This window comes from Ilyonectria robusta, assembly GCF_021365365.1.
Source record: "Ilyonectria robusta strain PMI_751 chromosome Unknown BGZ61scaffold_19, whole genome shotgun sequence".
NCBI lineage: Eukaryota > Fungi > Ascomycota > Sordariomycetes > Hypocreales > Nectriaceae > Ilyonectria > Ilyonectria robusta.
The window spans coordinates 33821-50429 of NW_025764453.1; the positions used below are offsets into that span (position 1 = coordinate 33821).

General features: G+C 52.9%; 5 protein-coding genes across 5 annotated transcripts; 3 read left to right on the forward strand and 2 right to left on the reverse strand.

The window, feature by feature from the left end:
• Positions 1-5: 5 nt before the first annotated feature.
• On the reverse strand, positions 6-1140 carry BGZ61DRAFT_590971 (uncharacterized protein). The gene is made up of 2 exons (XM_046256664.1): positions 557-1140; positions 6-469 (listed from the first exon to the last, which is right to left on the reverse strand). The coding sequence occupies exons 1-2, from the start codon at positions 931-933 to the stop codon at positions 385-387; spliced, it is 462 nt and encodes a 153-aa protein (XP_046100217.1). The 5' UTR covers positions 934-1140; the 3' UTR covers positions 6-384.
• A 1475-nt stretch (positions 1141-2615) lies between these two features.
• BGZ61DRAFT_535896 (uncharacterized protein) lies at positions 2616-3623 on the forward strand (the record flags this gene model as incomplete). The annotated part of the gene is made up of 1 exon (XM_046254324.1): positions 2616-3623. The coding sequence occupies one exon, from the start codon at positions 2616-2618 to the stop codon at positions 3621-3623; it is 1008 nt and encodes a 335-aa protein (XP_046100218.1).
• A 526-nt stretch (positions 3624-4149) lies between these two features.
• BGZ61DRAFT_457245 (uncharacterized protein) lies at positions 4150-5347 on the reverse strand. Its single transcript, XM_046246632.1, has one exon. It carries the CDS (start codon positions 5283-5285, stop codon positions 4296-4298), a length of 990 nt encoding a protein of 329 aa, XP_046100219.1. The 5' UTR covers positions 5286-5347; the 3' UTR covers positions 4150-4295.
• Positions 5348-7023: 1676 nt separating this feature from the next.
• BGZ61DRAFT_508264 (uncharacterized protein) lies at positions 7024-8605 on the forward strand. The gene is made up of 3 exons (XM_046251952.1): positions 7024-7403; positions 7455-7707; positions 7759-8605. The coding sequence occupies exons 1-3, from the start codon at positions 7132-7134 to the stop codon at positions 8518-8520; spliced, it is 1287 nt and encodes a 428-aa protein (XP_046100220.1). The 5' UTR covers positions 7024-7131; the 3' UTR covers positions 8521-8605.
• Positions 8606-11335: 2730 nt separating this feature from the next.
• BGZ61DRAFT_360593 (uncharacterized protein) lies at positions 11336-14894 on the forward strand (the record flags this gene model as incomplete). The annotated part of the gene is made up of 2 exons (XM_046241188.1): positions 11336-11550; positions 11768-14894. 2 exons carry the CDS (start codon positions 11336-11338, stop codon positions 14892-14894), a joined length of 3342 nt encoding a protein of 1113 aa, XP_046100221.1.
• Between the last annotated feature and the right edge of the window lie 1715 nt (positions 14895-16609).

Below are 16609 nucleotides of genomic sequence, written 5' to 3' on the forward strand. Positions count from 1 at the left end.
TTGCCAATATACCAAGAAAACAATCCATCAATCAATTAATAATGCGTGTTGGGTGTCTCAAACAGCGACCAATCCCACTCAGCCACCCCCTAAGACAGAGTGGGATGATCCAACACGGAGCGTCCACTGCATCTGCTCGGCATCCCAGAAGAAGAGACAGGACCCTGAATAACATACTTGCCCGGTTCCGAGCTCGCTTTTCCAATCCTGACCAACGAAATCATAAAACTTTTCAAGAACAAACCGCAGCATTATAGAATACGGCACAAGCCGTGAGAATGAGAAAGAAAAGTCACCCGTTTTCCGCACCACCAATGTGACACCCCCACGGAGCACCCAGGCGGGCTGTGCCAAAGAAGAGGCGGTAAGCCACCGGCTTGGATCTCACCCACTCAAGTAGGTCGCCGAGATGATCACTCTGAGACCGGGCCAACACAGGGTTAGCTGACCTGTCCAAGATATCCCCAGCCTGCAGGAGCCCCGATGTTAGCACCTTGCTTCTGGTGGAGCTCTGCCAGAGCAACCGGTGAGCTGAGGGTTCATGTAGTCGACTTACAACACCGCCTTCATCGTCTCACAGACTGTCCAAGCCGACCACACAGCGACAGTGACTAGGCACACCAGGACAATGACGAGGATGATCTTAGCCACAATCCACCAATTCGACGAGTCTGGCGATGGCGAAATGTGGCCCTCCCCGTCCTTGCCCCCTGCGGCGCTCGGTTCAGGGACTCCGCTCAGGGTCTTGAGGTGCTCCGCCAGGGAGAATATATAGAAGATGTTGGTCGTAATCTGGTCTCGGACAGTGATGATTTTGTCCGAGCTGGACCTCCAAACTCCATTGACCTGGGGGCCCCCGTGGGAAACATGGCCAGTCCCCACGTACGCTGCTCTCCCGGTATTGGGATCGTGTTCGGCCGTGGCGCTCCCCATTATCAGTAAAATGCGGGCTCAGTCGTGTGTCGCTCGTCTTAGTTGGCTGCCGTGATTCCGTCGTAGGTGGACCCCCTCTCGGTGCGTCACACTGGCTTCGGGAGACACGAATGGGACGGGTCACCTCGTCCGTCCGTACAGCAAATTTGACGTATGTGTGTGGGTGCCGTTCAAGCTGTGGGTGTGCGCCTGACATCAGGGCTATCCTAGCCGCCGACTTTGTACAGGGGTTCCATGACTGACATGGGTGCAGGACGGGAGACAAGGCTGTAATGCACAGCATCATCTTTTCGTTTCCCTGCCGACGGGACATATCTAGCAACTTTATTTTTCTACGTCATCGTCTCTTGACATCGCGGTGATAACTGGCAGCGCAAGAGCAACGGGAACGTGGTATTTCGAACTGGTCGAGGTCCGGTTCAGAGTACCCCCAACTTGTCTCCCCGTCCCTCCCACACGGGACAACAAGCCAAGATTAGATGGCGCTGGAGCGAAGCAAACAACACCGGTGATTCGGCTTTTCCCCAGAGGCACATGCAGGTGATGAAGTTGGGCACAAATCTCACACGAGAAGATGCGCACAGCCATCCGCCCATCTGGTCGCCTGCATGGAAGACATGCAGATGGTGTGCGTACGTGGTGCCATCCGCAATGCGAGGGGCCCCCAACCGCGTGCCACCGTGCCACACCAAGACAGTGGAGGGCCTCGTGATTGTTGCTTTTCTTCCCTCAGAATCATTCCTTTTCTTTCGAATCACTGCCAACTTACTCCGGAGTTCCCCATTGTGTCGTGAACAATTGAGCCTCAACAGATTTCTCTTCCCGCCCCCAAATGGCGCAGGCCGAGACTCGGCGCCCGCTTCTGTCCATGTTGGTCGTCTCGCTTTTCTGCCCGATTTCAATCCACTGTCTGAGCCAACATGCTCCAGTGGATTAGATGACCCATGGCTGCCAGTGTCTGCTTTGCAATGGCTGAACCCGCTAGGCAGAGCGTCATTTGATGAGATCTCAGTCCAGCTCGAACACATATGATTTTCTACCAAGGAAGTCATATGTCAAACACGACGAAGTGTAGAGCCAGTGATTTCCACACATTAACCTCACGCTCAATTCCAGTTATCTTAGAAGGCCAGTTCTTAGCCCGGACGTCTGCCCCTTTCAGTTCCGCTGTTCCCGGACTTGATGCGCTCACTCCCAATGCACCTTGGGCTCAGCTCTCCCCCATCCGATGCCTCTTGGTCGCCTTACGGGCTTCTAATCAATACTTTGCACTTACACGCGTTGCTCTCTCTCTTTCATTTACTGTACAACGTTGCTCCGCCTCCTTCCTGCAGCGGGCACATGTTTCACCGCAGATGAGGCTCTTCAGTCCCAACTCACAGCCTCATGAATTTTTTCCGCCCAATCCTAAGCCTAACTCTTCATCCTCACGATCCTTCCCGGCCTGTAAAGCGGCCGCTTTCATAAATCATACCGGTCCTTGGATGCCACGTTAATGCAACCACTACAGTGCTTGCATGCCACCCACCACACAATATACCCAGTTTCAACAAGTGAAGCAGTCTTGGGACCGTCAATACCTTCACCGGTCTGGTATCTTCACCGCCTTTCGGAAGCTCCCACCAAAATTCCTTCACACCCAAACTCAGCCATGTTGCCTTGTTTTCAGGCCTGAAGTTGTCATGGCAGAGATTGTCGGTGTCGCCGCATCGGCGACCCAGCTGGCCGTCATGTGCGTGTCGTTGCTGGACCTCATGAAAAAGATAAAAGGGGGTTCGTCGACGCTCAAAAGATATCATCAGCAACTCAACGAGCTTCGCAGCGTTTCTGAGTCCATCTCGACAAATCCTCTACTTCAAACACCTGAGGTCGAGAGTCACACCCAGACTCTATTAGCCATCATCGACGACAATTCTCTCAGTCATTTGCTTCGACAAGGTCGCTTGCTTCGCACCTTGGGTCTCCTCCATAAAGAAAGAGATCTACTCGACGCTTTCTCCTCCCTTGAACGTCACAAAACAAACCTCTCGTTGCTCATTGAAGATATCCAGTCCAGAGCTCTATATCAAATTCAAGGCGACATCAAGGTCATCGCCAACATGTCTTCCAACCTCCCTGTGGCATCCTCCAATCAGGATATGGACACTACAGCAAGAGAAAAAGACAACTCTTCCTTTCTCCCAAGCACGACCAGTGCACTCGTTCCACATGCTCAATCCTTCAACCAACAGACATCTGGTCAGATCGAAGTCTCGGAGGTTCTACTCAGAACACTGTTGAGTTCACTTTCCAACAATCAGACGGCTCAGCAATTCGTTCATGGAGCACAAATCGGATCCAGTCATAGACAGTATACAGGTTGCAAGGCAACAGCAGGCGCTGATCAAATCAACGGCATTGCATTCAATGGGTCTTTCAAGCATCCAAAGGCAGAGACAGTTTCCATTCCCGGCGTTTCCAGCTATAACGACTGTCAGAAATATGGGAGCGGCACTCAGGTCAATGGCATTGAAATTGAGATCGCAGAGGACGGGGAACCGGTTGTGGTTCCCGATTACAGTGCTTCCTGGATTAATTGTGGAGTGAGCGCCGAGAGCCCTGATGCCGCCAGTATCAAAGGCAGGGTGTGTCAGGTTAATGGGGTGAACTATCGCCCTGCGAAAAACGAAGACAACCGCCAAAGCAAGTAGACGTCTACTTCAGGCGACGGTGTGTGGTAGGAAATCGGGTCGATATTTTGTCATGCTGCTTGTCATCGTTGACCTAATGAGTTTATGTGTAGGTTTTCTTTGTTATTTACTCGCCTATATGTTTTTGTTTCAAGTTATAGATTGCAAATTCAAAAGTTTTAACAGTCTCGATTGCCCTCGGATGAGCCCACCTTTTAGTACTTTGCAGGATCTTCAGAATTTATGGACAACAATGATTCACAAAAATTCAAGCGTGATTCAGAAAGTCTGGATCGGGGAATCTTTATCGCATCGGGTAGGGCAAAAAGGTGGATCGTTCAACTCCACTAATGCGTAGATCAACTGAAGCCTGTGTTGTATGTGACATGCCCCTTTGAGTTGGCGTGAGGTGACGTGAACAAATGTGAAGAGAGGCAGTGAGTGCGCTGCTCTGTGGTTGGACCCGGTTTGATGTGTGCGGGTGTTCGACGCAGGGGTAGCCTGTTTAGGCTGCGACAGCAAGGTGATCGCATTGACGGCTATGGCATGGAGGGAACAATCCGACGTAGTGTAATTTACGTATGTCTTATTTGTGATAATATCCCTTGGATCATGTATACCATAAACTTCCTGGCTTTAACAGCGATATTCCACTCATTCATAAGCCTATTTGGATATTGCTATCGGCTATTGTTACCACACCCCATCGAGATCTGCCTCGACCCTTTCGAATACGCCCGGCCCCTGTTTCCCGAGTGCTGTGCCTATTGCCACTGCATATGCACCCACAGCCCTCATCCTTCGGTAACCTGCGCCGTCTGCCACGCCTCCTACACCAATGATCTGCACATGTTTGAGATCCGGTACCGCATCCAAGAGTTGCCTTAATGTAGCCACATTGCCCAGCGCAATGGGATGAAGCGGTGGGCCAGCCATACCGCCCACGCCGGAATTAGGTAGCTGAGGTTTTAACATATCTGTACTCTCGTCCTCGAGAATCAGACACGATCCAAGCGTATTAGTAGCGGTTATGAAACTAAGAGACGAGGCGACGGGTTGTAAAGCAGAAATGAGGGTTGAAAATTGCCCGTGGTGTGTGTATGGGGGTGTCTTGACACCGATTGGCAAAGCAGGCGCATCAGGTAACCCAACGAGGTACTTGGCGAGGGCATCCCCATCATACGCCGGTGGCGGCGCGCCGCGAATGTTCGGACAGCTAAGATTTATTTCCATGGCGAGTGGGAAGTGGAGGTCCTGAGCTGCGGCCTTGATGCGTTCATAGCAGGTATGAATGTCTTGGGGCGAGCCGGTAACGCTAATAACAATCGTCTTTCGCATATTGGGTTCCTCACGAGCCAGCTGTTTGAGGAATTCCAAGTACCCATCTAGTGTGATTGGGCTGTAGCCTAAATTGTTGAGACTGGCGGTAGAACTCTCTTTGTGGCCAGCGGGGGTTTCTGGTGTTGAAGATGTGCCCTTGTCTGGTACGTTGGACCCCGGATTGAAGAAGAGGTATTGATGGTCTCCGTGCTGGTGATCGAAGCCATGAATGAGAGAGGTGCGGGTTGTCACAGCGCCTGTGGAGGGCGATAAGAGGATGGCGCGGAGATTCTCAAGACCTGTAGCCCAGGGGGTGGCCGAGTTGAGGAGCGGAGGGCTAATGCTCAAGGCCGGAGGAGACATATTGGTGATTTGGGAATTGAGACTTGGCGATGGTGAAGCATGAGAGGCATGAGAGGGTGAGGGGTAACTGCAGCAATGCAAGAGATGTTGATAAGGAGCTGCGGTTAGCTAAGCTTAGATAGCAGCCGATAGGTGATGTGCCTAATTTGGTACGCGTGCTGTGGAGATCGTAAGTTACGCTGCAGGCACTCTTCATCCGTAGGTGAGTATGGAGTATTATGATTAAATAGCGCATATTAAAGAGACGAAGATAAAACGAGCCTGTGTCATCTTATTCAGAATTCGGTCATTTATGCCGAATATTGCTATTTGCGCGACGCAAAATCTATAATTATACAACTAGAATAATATAAATTTATTGATACCTTATATTAATATAACGGACTAAAGAGAAAAGTAAATAACAAGTAAATTTATAAGCTATTCATATAGTAAAAAGTCTTAACCTAACTATCATTACAACAGCTACACTCTAACTGCTACTGCAGCTATAACGGCAGCGTTGCTGTAGCCGTTGCTCCAGTCTTTTTTTTTCTGGTGACATTACCTCATGGTTCCTCACCTCCTTCGACTTGGGCGGCCCTGCAATCTCTACGACGACCTACGGAATTACTCAATACCCCTTCTTCAATCTCCAATTGCATCAGGGTCCGTCTTACGCTATAATCGAGATAGAGATTGAGGTTTGTGCGAATATCAATGCTCTTTATTCCAGACCTAACTTGCTGCTGGCCGTCACTCGAGGTGCAGGCGTAGAGGTGCTGCCTCAGGTAACCCAGCATTCACCTGGACAACTAAAGGGAAGTCTGATTGACAAGGTAGTTTTCCACGGGATTATACGAAGACACAATCAAAACCTTGTAAATAAACACTTCGAAATATGATATGCGAATATGAGACTTGGACTGGACCCATTTTGGTATCCCATACTCTCAAGTCTCAGCATTGTACTCCAGTCTGCCCACTCTCTTCAAAGCATCTCCAACTCCTGAGTTTGGTCAACCAAATCACAAGTGCCATTACCTTCCAGCACTCACAGGTATGTTGTAGTTTAATTAATACGCGCTTCATCGTGTAGTGATAGCATCACGAGGAAAGGCACAGTGTAGCGCACGTTTCCAGGTAGCTCTCAAATCATCACTATGAATCCAACGTACGGAACTGAGAAGCTCAAATAATTCCCGAGTACTCTAGTAAGTAGTACGATGTCCGAAATCAACCGTCAACGAAGAACAAATCAAGGTGGTTGATTGCGACATCCATCTAAATATTGAAATGGGCCCACCATCGGTTGCAAGTTCGGAACCACAGATCATTCCGGATGGTGCGGCTCAGTTCTTAATCGTGCCGTTTGAAGAATGGAAGTTTAGTCCCAAAATCGTGCGATAATGAAGGTAGTCGCAGAACGCGCGGCCAGTTCCGAAGCAGGCGTAGGAATATTCCCAGACATCACGAATTAGCCCACCTCAAAACGTCTTCAATGTGAGCACTTTACCGCATTCATATATAATTATTCAGCATGACCCACTGATTAGAAGCCTCCCATGAGCTGTGTGCCGGGGCTGATTCCTTTATTGCCCGTTGTCCATAATTGGCAATGCGCTCAAGTGATGGCGCAATAGAGTGGGATGCAGTGGGATGGCCCCATGGTGCGCCAACCATTGTCATGGGGCAATGCCTCAATTCGATATATAAACCACGACGGGCCTCTTATCTCTGAAAACCATGCCAAGCTGTATTCCCATTTAAATTTTCGGCCAGCTCATTTCATGACCAGCGAGACTTCTACTACATCGACCCAGTCAATTCGTACACCAAATTAGTAGTACATACACCCCTCGGCACCATGGCAGTCAAGGAATATTCCAATGGCATTGCCCCATTGAAGGTTGCCACCATTGGCGGTGGGCCAGGAGGCCTCGGGGCAGCAATTGCACTTTCGAAACTCCAGTTTGTGGACTGGACCCTGTACGAGAAGAAATCCGAAATCAGCGAAACCGGTGGCGGCATTAGCCTACAGCAGCACACGTGGAGGATGCTTGAATGGAACGGCGCGGCCAAAAACATCAAACCGGAGGACTTTTTCAGATCGCCTGATGGGCTCGGTGGACAGCAACGGTAGGTCCATCTAAGTCGCTCATGATAATATAAGAGACTGAGAAAGTATAGGAACGGAAGGACTGGGGAAATTCTGGAGCAGAACCGCTATCCCTCCAATGTGAATCCGAAACATGTCAGCTGCCGTCTCAGACGGGCCTTACTGCAGGCAGCTCTTCTCAAGGAGGTTGACAAGTCAAGGGTTCAGGTCTCTAAGAAGCTTGTGAGGGTGGAAAAGCTATCGAGCGGCAAGGTTGAGATTACATTCGACGATGGTTACACAGATGAGGTCGATCTTCTGGTTGGAGCAGACGGTATCAGATCTGTGAGAAATCAAGCTACCTATGTTTATCAGAGCCATTCTAACAACGAGCAGTTCGTCCGGTCCTTCACCTTCCCGGAGCACAAAATCAAGTACAACGGGCAATCTGCATATCGCACCATCATTCACAGGCCCACCGCCGAAGCCATTGAGGGTATCCCCCAAGCCTCAACGTTTTGGCAAAATTTGGGGGGTCGGTACGTCTTCACTAGCCCTCTTGGTGGCGACGACTTTGAGGTCACGGCGCGCATCAGCCGACCATCCGAAGGCCAGGAGCACGTTAGCTGGGGACGGTCATTTGACTTCAACACCCTCGTCCCAGAGTATGAAGGATTCTGCGAGCCTGTTCGCAAAGTCGTCGCCCTCGCAGCCGCCCAAGGGACCACTGAAGAATTTGCCCTTTTCTCGGGCCCGCGACTAGACAGTCTAATTGCCCTGGGATCCGTGGCCCTCATCGGCGATGCATCACATCCGCTCTCCGGCGCATTCGGCGCCGGAGCCGGCTTCGCACTGGAAGATGTGTATGCGCTCTCGAAGAGCATTGAGTGGGCATGGAAGGGCGGCCGGGGCTTGCCGGCTGCGCTGGAGCTGTATGATCGGATCCGGTCGCCGCATTATGGAGACTTGTACGCGGTGCTCGATTGGTACGCCGGCATTGGAGCGGAGGTGGCGGCCGAGGGGCTTCCGGTGGACGAGGAGATTGCGCAGCGAATCAAGCGGACGACGGGCAAGAAAGGGAGCTGGATGTATCACTACGATGTGGAGGAGGCTGTTGGTGAGATTCTACGAGGATTGGAAGAGGCGGCCACAGAGTAGAATGTTTGGTCGCGTCCTCTATCATAGCTGGGTCAGTTGATGCTTAATGAAAGTTTCCAGTGTGCTACCCGATTGGCAGATCGCACCTCTCCTGCTCCTACATCCCCACGCTGCTATGTCCTTATTTTCAGTCGTAATTAGGTCTAACTACTTTGGAGGATGACTAGGTCATTCCATTCTGTATCAAACTTTCCAACGAAGGTTTCCCCGTTGGGATGGTTGCACCACGTGAGACACTGAGTTCGAAACGATGGGGATTGAGGTGCAACGGTTGGGGCAGCAGTCTGCACGTCTCAGAACGGATAATTGAGGTCACAGTACCTACCTAGGTATGGAAAACCATCACGAACCAGTCATAGCTGCCATGAAACACTTGTGCCGTGTAGCATGAGCTTTGCGAGAATACCGAGGTCCAGCTAAGCCACACGTCAGAAAAGGTTAAAGATCTACCTTAAAGTCGTCTAGGTACGAGCCGGAATGAAATCCGGAAGCACTTGGTGTGGGCGGTTCCTCGTACGGAGATAAAGCGCGAGCTGAACTTGTCAACTAGAATGCAAAACGCGCATAGGTCTTTTCAATATGAATAAGAGACATGTGAATTTTGGCACTGTCTTTACCCCGCCATACAACGTGAGAGGCAGAGAAGTTGATCCATGTACTGCGTAGGCCCGGAAGTTCGGGATCGGGAGATTACCGAATCCGAGGGCGGGCGCTTCGAGTTAGGCCATGATAGAGGAACAGGGCGCCTTGAATCCTCATCGCGGCGTCTCTAGGGTAAGCGAACGGAGCCATCACGCTGCCTCAAGTCGATGCTGGTACCGGATGGAGCCGGACGGAGGATATCGTTGTAATTGCGCCGGCGTGGGGCCACAACTGGCGCGGAAGCGGCCGAGGATTGGCGCCGCGAGGAGGTGACGTGGAGTTGTTGGGGAAAAAGTGACGAGCCGGCGGTATGCGGTGAGAAGTTGCATATGCGCATGGAGAGGTGGAATGAATGGATTGGGTGGGATGCGATGATGGGCAGGTCAATCGTGTTATGTGAGGCACTTTGGTGGGCACAGTGGGTTTGTTTGTAAATGGTTGGGACTAGGTGTAAAGACATGAGGAGACAAATAGCAATTATGTTCATGGAAGGTGCTCTTGATTTGACGTCGATACAGATGGCCACTGATAATTGAGCCAGTTCATCATGACGTCTTTGGTCGATCATTGGAGTCCATCTTCGGGATGCTACCTACCCTGTACTTGGCGCTGACAAGGGAGTGACATGATGTGCGTGGCGCGTGGTCTGGAACGGAGTCAACGGATGCACTGTGAGTGACGGACCATGTGTGCGTGCGGCACGTCTTGTGGCTGTATCCGGACTAGGTTGCGATGCTTAAGCACATTGTGAGCGCTTTGCTGAATTACGGTGAGGATCATGCTGAGTAGATGAAGGCTTCAATGCGGGTTGTTTTGACATAAGGTCATCCATGGCGGGTCATCATCATCTGAGAGTCTGTCGGCGAGGATGCAATGGGAATGTCCCCCTTTTTCTTATTCTTTTTTGGTCCCGTTCGTCGTTGGCTTGCTTGCGCCAACAAGAATGTTTCACTGCGACACTGAATATGCGTACCTTTCTGTAAGGTGAGACAATTGCATGAGGCGCCAAGCAAAGTCGGGCAAGGCCTGGGCTGCGAAAGCCACGCCACGCATATCCCAGGAACAAGTGGCTGCGGGAAAGATTTTCTGGCTGGCGGAGGAGACGCCCTGGCGGCAGGATAAAAGGGGTCTTTCGCTTGGGCGAGAAACGGGGGAAGCAAGCCATTGATGGCATTGCAACGGGGATTGACACGTCTGCAACACGTCCTGCGCATGCCTGGTTTAATCCGCACGAGCTAGAGGCAAACAAATGGGTGTCACATTTTAGGCTGGACGGAGATGAGGTTGACTTTTACCGTTCCCGGCTGGCACCGAGACGAGACGGGATGCGCAAGGAGGCGGCGGGACGCGGGTTGCGGATGACCTCCGTATCAGTGTATCACACACACTGCGTGACGTACATGTGCTTCGGGTGCCTGTGCCTTTTGCCAATTGTGCAGCAAAAGGGAATAAGAAGTCAGAGAGAGCATCTCGTCGGGTCAGCGTGGATGGATAGTACGTGGGCTCCAGGTACCCCTGAGCGCAAGCCTCTCTGCCAGGTACGGGAGCGCGTGGTAATTAGCAGACAACTGGTACCTACCTCATACTTAAGCCAGGTATGGATGGACCTTGAGACGTCCGAAAGGGGCGGAGAAATGGGCGAAGCGTCACCACCACCATGATCGGCAACTCAGAAGGCCAAGTCCAGACAGAGCCAGCTCAGTAGAGTGGTCTGGTGCTCAATAACCATCCAACCATCGTCATCTCTCGGGACTGCGCCGGTGTGGTGCCTCTCCCTACCTGTATTTCGCTCTCGCATTCCGGGGCTTCGTCAGTGGTATCGAGTACGTACCTGCGAGGTACCTCCCGTCTCTAGTGCCTTCTTTTTAGCGTGCAGTACCCACTGCTGGCCACTGTAGTCGAGTCCCAGCTCCCTGCTCCTGGCTCCTGCAGCAGCAGCACCCACCTCATCCAACGCATCCCCCATCCACTCGCAGGCTTACATCAACGCCAACCTCCTTCGCCGCATTGCTCTCCGTTTCCTCCCCTCCAGATCTAGACCGCGGCCCCGACGTCCTCTCTCCCTCTCCCTCTCCGCCTCTCTCCCTCTCCGCCTCGAGTCCCTCGTCGACGACACCCAAGCCAACGCACGCACAGCACGGCAATCGGGCTGGCGTGAGCTGAGCCGAGCGCGATGAACGCCATCCAGCAAAAGTGTCGCCCCAAGCACCAGGTCCTGGTCCTCAAGTGCTATCCCCGGACCACCAAGGGCGCCGTCGACATCAAGCCGAACAGCAGCGAGCTCAGCTACCTGCTGTACTATGCCACCAGTCGCCGCTCCAAGATCCAGAAGATTGGCGCTTTTCTCGAGAAGAAGACGGCCAGTGATGTCTGGCGCCTGCGCTTTGGGTACGTGTCTTGCGCGCATCATTCGGGTACCGACGCATCCGATGTATCCTATTCCTCCCTCGTTCGGCCTTCGCTCCGCCGACTGCGTAATTCCCAACAACCCGACACAACTCGCGACTCGCTCTCCTCGCGTTCCTTGACTCTATCGCCTTCTTACCTTTCCCCTGCTTGCGCCCTCGCTTGTGCACCAGAAAATACTGACCACCTGCCACCACAGAAATGTTCAGGTGACCTTACAGATCCTCGCTGCACTCATCGAAAAACTCCACAAAGATGTCGTCCTCATCGCTCCCTACGTCCTCAAGGTCCTTGATACCGTCCTCCGCTCCGAAGATATTACCATGATCGAGTCGTCCCTGCCCACCTTCGAGGCCTTTTGCGAATACCACGATGGCACCCAACTCTCCGCCGATCAAAATTACCTCCGCCAGTACGAAGACATTGTTCGGCTCTACACCCAGCTCGCCTCGCCCCTTCACACCCCAGGAAAAGCTGCCGTCAGCAATCCCGTTCAGATGCGCTGGAGGAATGCCGGCCTCGAGGCAATTCGCAGCATCTCTGCCGCCGACGCACTCTCGTCAATTACAGGCCGCCAGATGGATGTCATTGTCCCCCGAATTCTTGAAAACCTGTGGTCCGACAACGATGATTTCCTGGATGTGTTGCAACAGCGGGTCGAGGGAGTAGAGAAAAGTGAGCCTGAGAAGCTGATCAAGAGAAGGACTAGTGTTGCCACGGTTGACACCGCTGGGGATACGAACCCCCTTGCCATGACTGGAACTGCCCTTGATGTCGACAAGCTTGCGGAGGAGGACATTGGGGTCCTGGCTATGGAGTGCCTCAAGAGCATTTTCGTGGTTCCAAACCGCTCCCAGATTCACGGCGCCACCCTCTCGCTGTTGAGATTCATCCTCGAGCGTGTGAGCCAGGGCGATTCTGTCGTCACTCTCCACGATGACCGAGAGCGCGACAGTGGCTGGGCCATCTCCATCTACAACATCATTTCGCGATGGGCTCCTGTGCAAGACCGCTACGTTATCCTAGTCGCTGCCTTGGACACTCTCCTCCGAATCCCGATTCAGGACGAGACCATAGATCAGCAGGTGGCTCTCACGACCATGATGAGCTCTCTGCTGCGATCCGATGTGAATCTGATTGGACTTAGTGTCATGGATGTCCTCCTCGGACTGATTAAGCAGATGCGAAAGCTATTCAAGCTACGGAGCCCGACTACCCAAAGCGACGACGGAACGAGCGCCACCGACGGTGAGCAGGGCATGCACCTGCACAGCAAGCATCTCCTGGGGCGACTCGAATTATGCATCGGGGACCTCGCCACCCACGTCTATTATGCAGACCAGATTTCCGACATGATTGTCGCCGTCATAATCCGCCTGAAACCGAGCCGATCCTCAAGCACAAACTCGTCCCCCGGAGAGAAGACAGCACCAACCAACGACGGCCCTGCCGCCTCAACAGTCGAATTGGCAGAGAGCCAATCACAGCTTGACCATTACTTTTCCCTTAATGCTGGGAGAGCTTCGGCGCTTAAAGTTGTAAAGGCTATTCTCTTGGTTGCCAACCCCCAGAAGAAGCTCACTGGCAACCGGGCCCTCTCCCGAAACCCGGTTCCTCTGCATGTTTGGGAAGGTACCCATTGGCTTCTGCGCGATCCTGATGGATATGTCAGGAAAGCGTACATGGATGCCCTGGTGACATGGCTGGACCGTGAGACGACTATTGCTGATGAAAAGGCGAAAGACGAAACCCTACCACGCCCTCGCTCCTCCGTCAAGGTTAGCCGGGACCTGACGAGCTCCACTGCCCGCCGTGTAGTCTCCAGCGCCTCCAACCGGGACCGAAGTTCGAGAACAGCACCGTCGCAGTTCCTGCCACTGCTGCATCTGGTTATATATGATAACGCGCTACAGTTTGTCGAGTACGAAAACGACCTGGTCATGCTCCACATCCTTCTCACCAAGCTCGTCTTTAAGCTTGGAGTGAACTCCATCAGGCACGGTGTGCCAATGATCTATCGACTCCAGGAGGAGATCCAGGATATCGACACACCCATCCACAAAGTGCGAGTGGCCGCCCTGTGCCATGGGTACTTCTGGGCACTGACGGAGAAGTTCGACTTTGAGGCGTCTGTCGTGGGCAGGGCCATCCAGAATGAAGTGGTGCGACGCCGAAGCAAGGGATTCTGGGTCGAAGGAATCAATATTCCCCCACCTGCCACCGATCTCGTCGGAAACCCGGGTGAGGTGCGATCACAGCCTCACTGGGACGTCACCGCCCTGGAAAGAGAAGAGCTGCTACCGTTCGATGACAGGAGCTCTCTGGTTGAGTCTATCGCCGCGTGCTATCAGGATAGTTTCCGGACACCTCCCGGCAGTCCCATGTCTCCTAACCGCGGGTTCTCGGGCCCGATCCTGGGATCAACCATAAACACAGCTTCTACGCCCGATCCCGAATCGGAGTTGCCGCCTGTTTTCCGCGAGCAAATGCTGACAGACTGGTCCAGAGATGCGGCCGTCGCCATGCTGGCGTCGGCTGGCAAATCGGAATCATTGTCGGGTTCCAAGACTGGAACGTCGCTTACGAACCGGGCCCACCTCACGGTCAACACAACCGGTGTGAATGGCAACGGCAACGGCCTGATTTCTCCGTACGGAAGTCAGTTCAACCTGATGCCGTCCCAGAACCAGGACCGAGAAGGAACCGCCAAGCCAAGGAAGGGCAGCATGCGAAGTGCCATTTCCCCATCTCTGTCGACGTCTAGCCGCGGAGCCGTTGCATCGGTGGACCAGTTGAAGCAAGTCTTGTCGGGGAACCCTCCTCCCAAGACTGCTGGCCTTGCCGGTGCGGACGACGACAGCGGGGAAAGCATGGTCAGCTACGACTACAGTCCTTCAGAGATCAGCTTTAACCCACCTGCACAGGCCGAGCAGGCGATCAGTCCAACCAGTGGTCCCAAGCGGTCTAACTCGGTGGGACGCCGAGGGCCCCTGAGCGCACACCCTCCCCTCGAGGGACCACCGGACCTGCACGACGAACTCGAAGACGATGATGGAGCGGTACCCCCGGTCCCACCACTGCCAAACGTTGGCCTATTGGGCGGTAAGAAGAGCCCAATCCACATGGCGGAAGTGTCCTTCCAGGACCAGGCCATCAAGTCCGGACGGCGCAGTCTCCGCAGCCGAGGCGGAGACAGTACTCTTCCACGATCCGTTCCGTCCCAACAGGATAGCGGAAAGGGTATGGACCTTCAGGATCTCCTCCGAGGTATCGATAGCCGATCGGGCGAGGGAAGCTTGGGCAACGTGATGAGACCGCCTTACTAGTTGACGAACCAGGTGATTAATGCTGGGTGCGATGGGGGCGAGTTCAATACACGGGCGCTTTGCAGAATGGATCAGCGACACTTGGGTTGGTAATACACGGTGCTTGGGAATTTTGTACTAATATTGATTTGCGCAAGAGGAGAAAATGTCGGGTATTGGGTCATTCGTTGGGTCAGGTCAGGAGAGCGAGTACCAAGGGTCGAAGAGGTGGAGCGCTGCAGGGATGAAAGGAGAGGAGCAACAGCGACATGTTTGCATGTAGAGTAGCGACTCACTTTTTGATTTTGATTATTGGAAGAAACGCCAAACAGCAAAAACACACGGGATACTTCTTTAAGTGAACATGGCCTTGTTTTGGGTTATTTTTCGGCTCGTAAAGATGGAATCGAAGGATTTCAGATTTCATGACGGAGCGGAGTGGGACGAAGCATTCATTGTCTCGAATTAGAGCGATGTCACCTAATAACATATGGGCCAGCAGCAATTAAACAAGGCCCGAGCAAAGGTGCGTGCAGATGATGGAGGCATCACGGGCCAGTTTTGGAGGTGGACGAGATGGAGTGAGGGAAGAAGAGAAGAGACGAGCGGTCAAGGATCTCATCTCGTTTGAGTTTTGGAGGGACCACGCGGGATGGAAGAAGTCGGGCGTAAATTGTGGGAATATGTTATGGCGGTGGTGTTGTTGAGTTTGATGTGAGATGGGAGTTGGTTGGGTCATGACGATCCTATCTTCTCCCTCTGGTTTGTCATCTGAGATGTTAAGTGCTTGTGTAACAGTTGGCTGCCTTTATTGGGTTGGGGTATTGATGAGATTTGACACGACTGCCAGCATATTCCTCTGCACATAGCACCCGCATGGCATGGTAGAACAGAACAGAAGACAACAATATAAGATGGACGCTAATATCCCTATCCGAAATCAAGGCGACGGTCGGGCAGGCGGCCAGCCAAGTTTAAGCTCCAGACGCCATGCCAGGATGCCAATCTCAAATCTCCATCCCATGATCCTTTTTCCGTCTGGATCCTCTTGGCCGTTGGCCTTCACCACAACCAAGTAAGAATCAAGCCCGGCCGGTCTAGACCATGTTGAAAATACCACCCCTGCCAGGGGCCTTGGCGCCACAATCCAGACTAAGTCGCATAGTTTGAGGCTGTGTTTCATCCCCCATCGCTCATCCCGGCTGCGGTCGCTATCTTTGGCTGCTCGCCAAAGTCCCCTTTCCCAGTTGCCCAGCTTGCCACGACGTCGTGCAAGTTCCGTCCACTCCCCGTGCGTCAAGCTCATCTGTATTCTATCTATCACCGACAATTAGATTGGCTCTTGTCAAACTGCCGGCGTCGGCACACGCATGCTCCGTCACTTGACTATCTACGTAGGGATCGCCCAGGGTCCCTTTCGCCGGCGGAGGCTGTGCCCACGGGTCCCGGCAAAGGCTTCTGCCTTATTGCGGGCTGGCATCCTTGAAGCAGCGCAGTAGTGTGCAGTATTAGGTTGGGCTTGTACATGGGCTTGTACATGGGCTTGTACATAGGCTCGCAACCTCTAGCCCACTTCAGCCCTCTTCCTCTTCCCGTCCCTTCTCTCTTCTCCCCTCTCTCCGGCTTGGAACGTTGGTTCAAGGTTCTAGTTCCCGCCATCCTCAAGCCCGTACCTTTTCTCGGTTGTCGTTCCCCTTCTCGGTCCATTTTCGCCCTTCTGCTGCGTTACACGCGAA

Bases quoted from the DNA above. Each gene is read 5' to 3' on its own strand.
- BGZ61DRAFT_590971 (XM_046256664.1), bottom strand. From the start codon at position 933: ATGGGGAGCGCCACGGCCGAACACGATCCCAATACCGGGAGAGCAGCG. The intron at 470-556 runs GTAAGTCGACTA...GGGCTCCTGCAG, and splicing joins GAGACGATGAAGGCGGTGTT to GCTGGGGATATCTTGGACAG.
- BGZ61DRAFT_508264 (XM_046251952.1), top strand. From the start codon at position 7,132: ATGGCAGTCAAGGAATATTCCAATGGCATTGCCCCATTGAAGGTTGCC. The intron at 7,404-7,454 runs GTAGGTCCATCT...GAGAAAGTATAG, and splicing joins GGGCTCGGTGGACAGCAACG to GAACGGAAGGACTGGGGAAA. The intron at 7,708-7,758 runs GTGAGAAATCAA...AACAACGAGCAG, and splicing joins GAGCAGACGGTATCAGATCT to TTCGTCCGGTCCTTCACCTT.
- BGZ61DRAFT_457245 (XM_046246632.1), bottom strand. From the start codon at position 5,285: ATGTCTCCTCCGGCCTTGAGCATTAGCCCTCCGCTCCTCAACTCGGCC.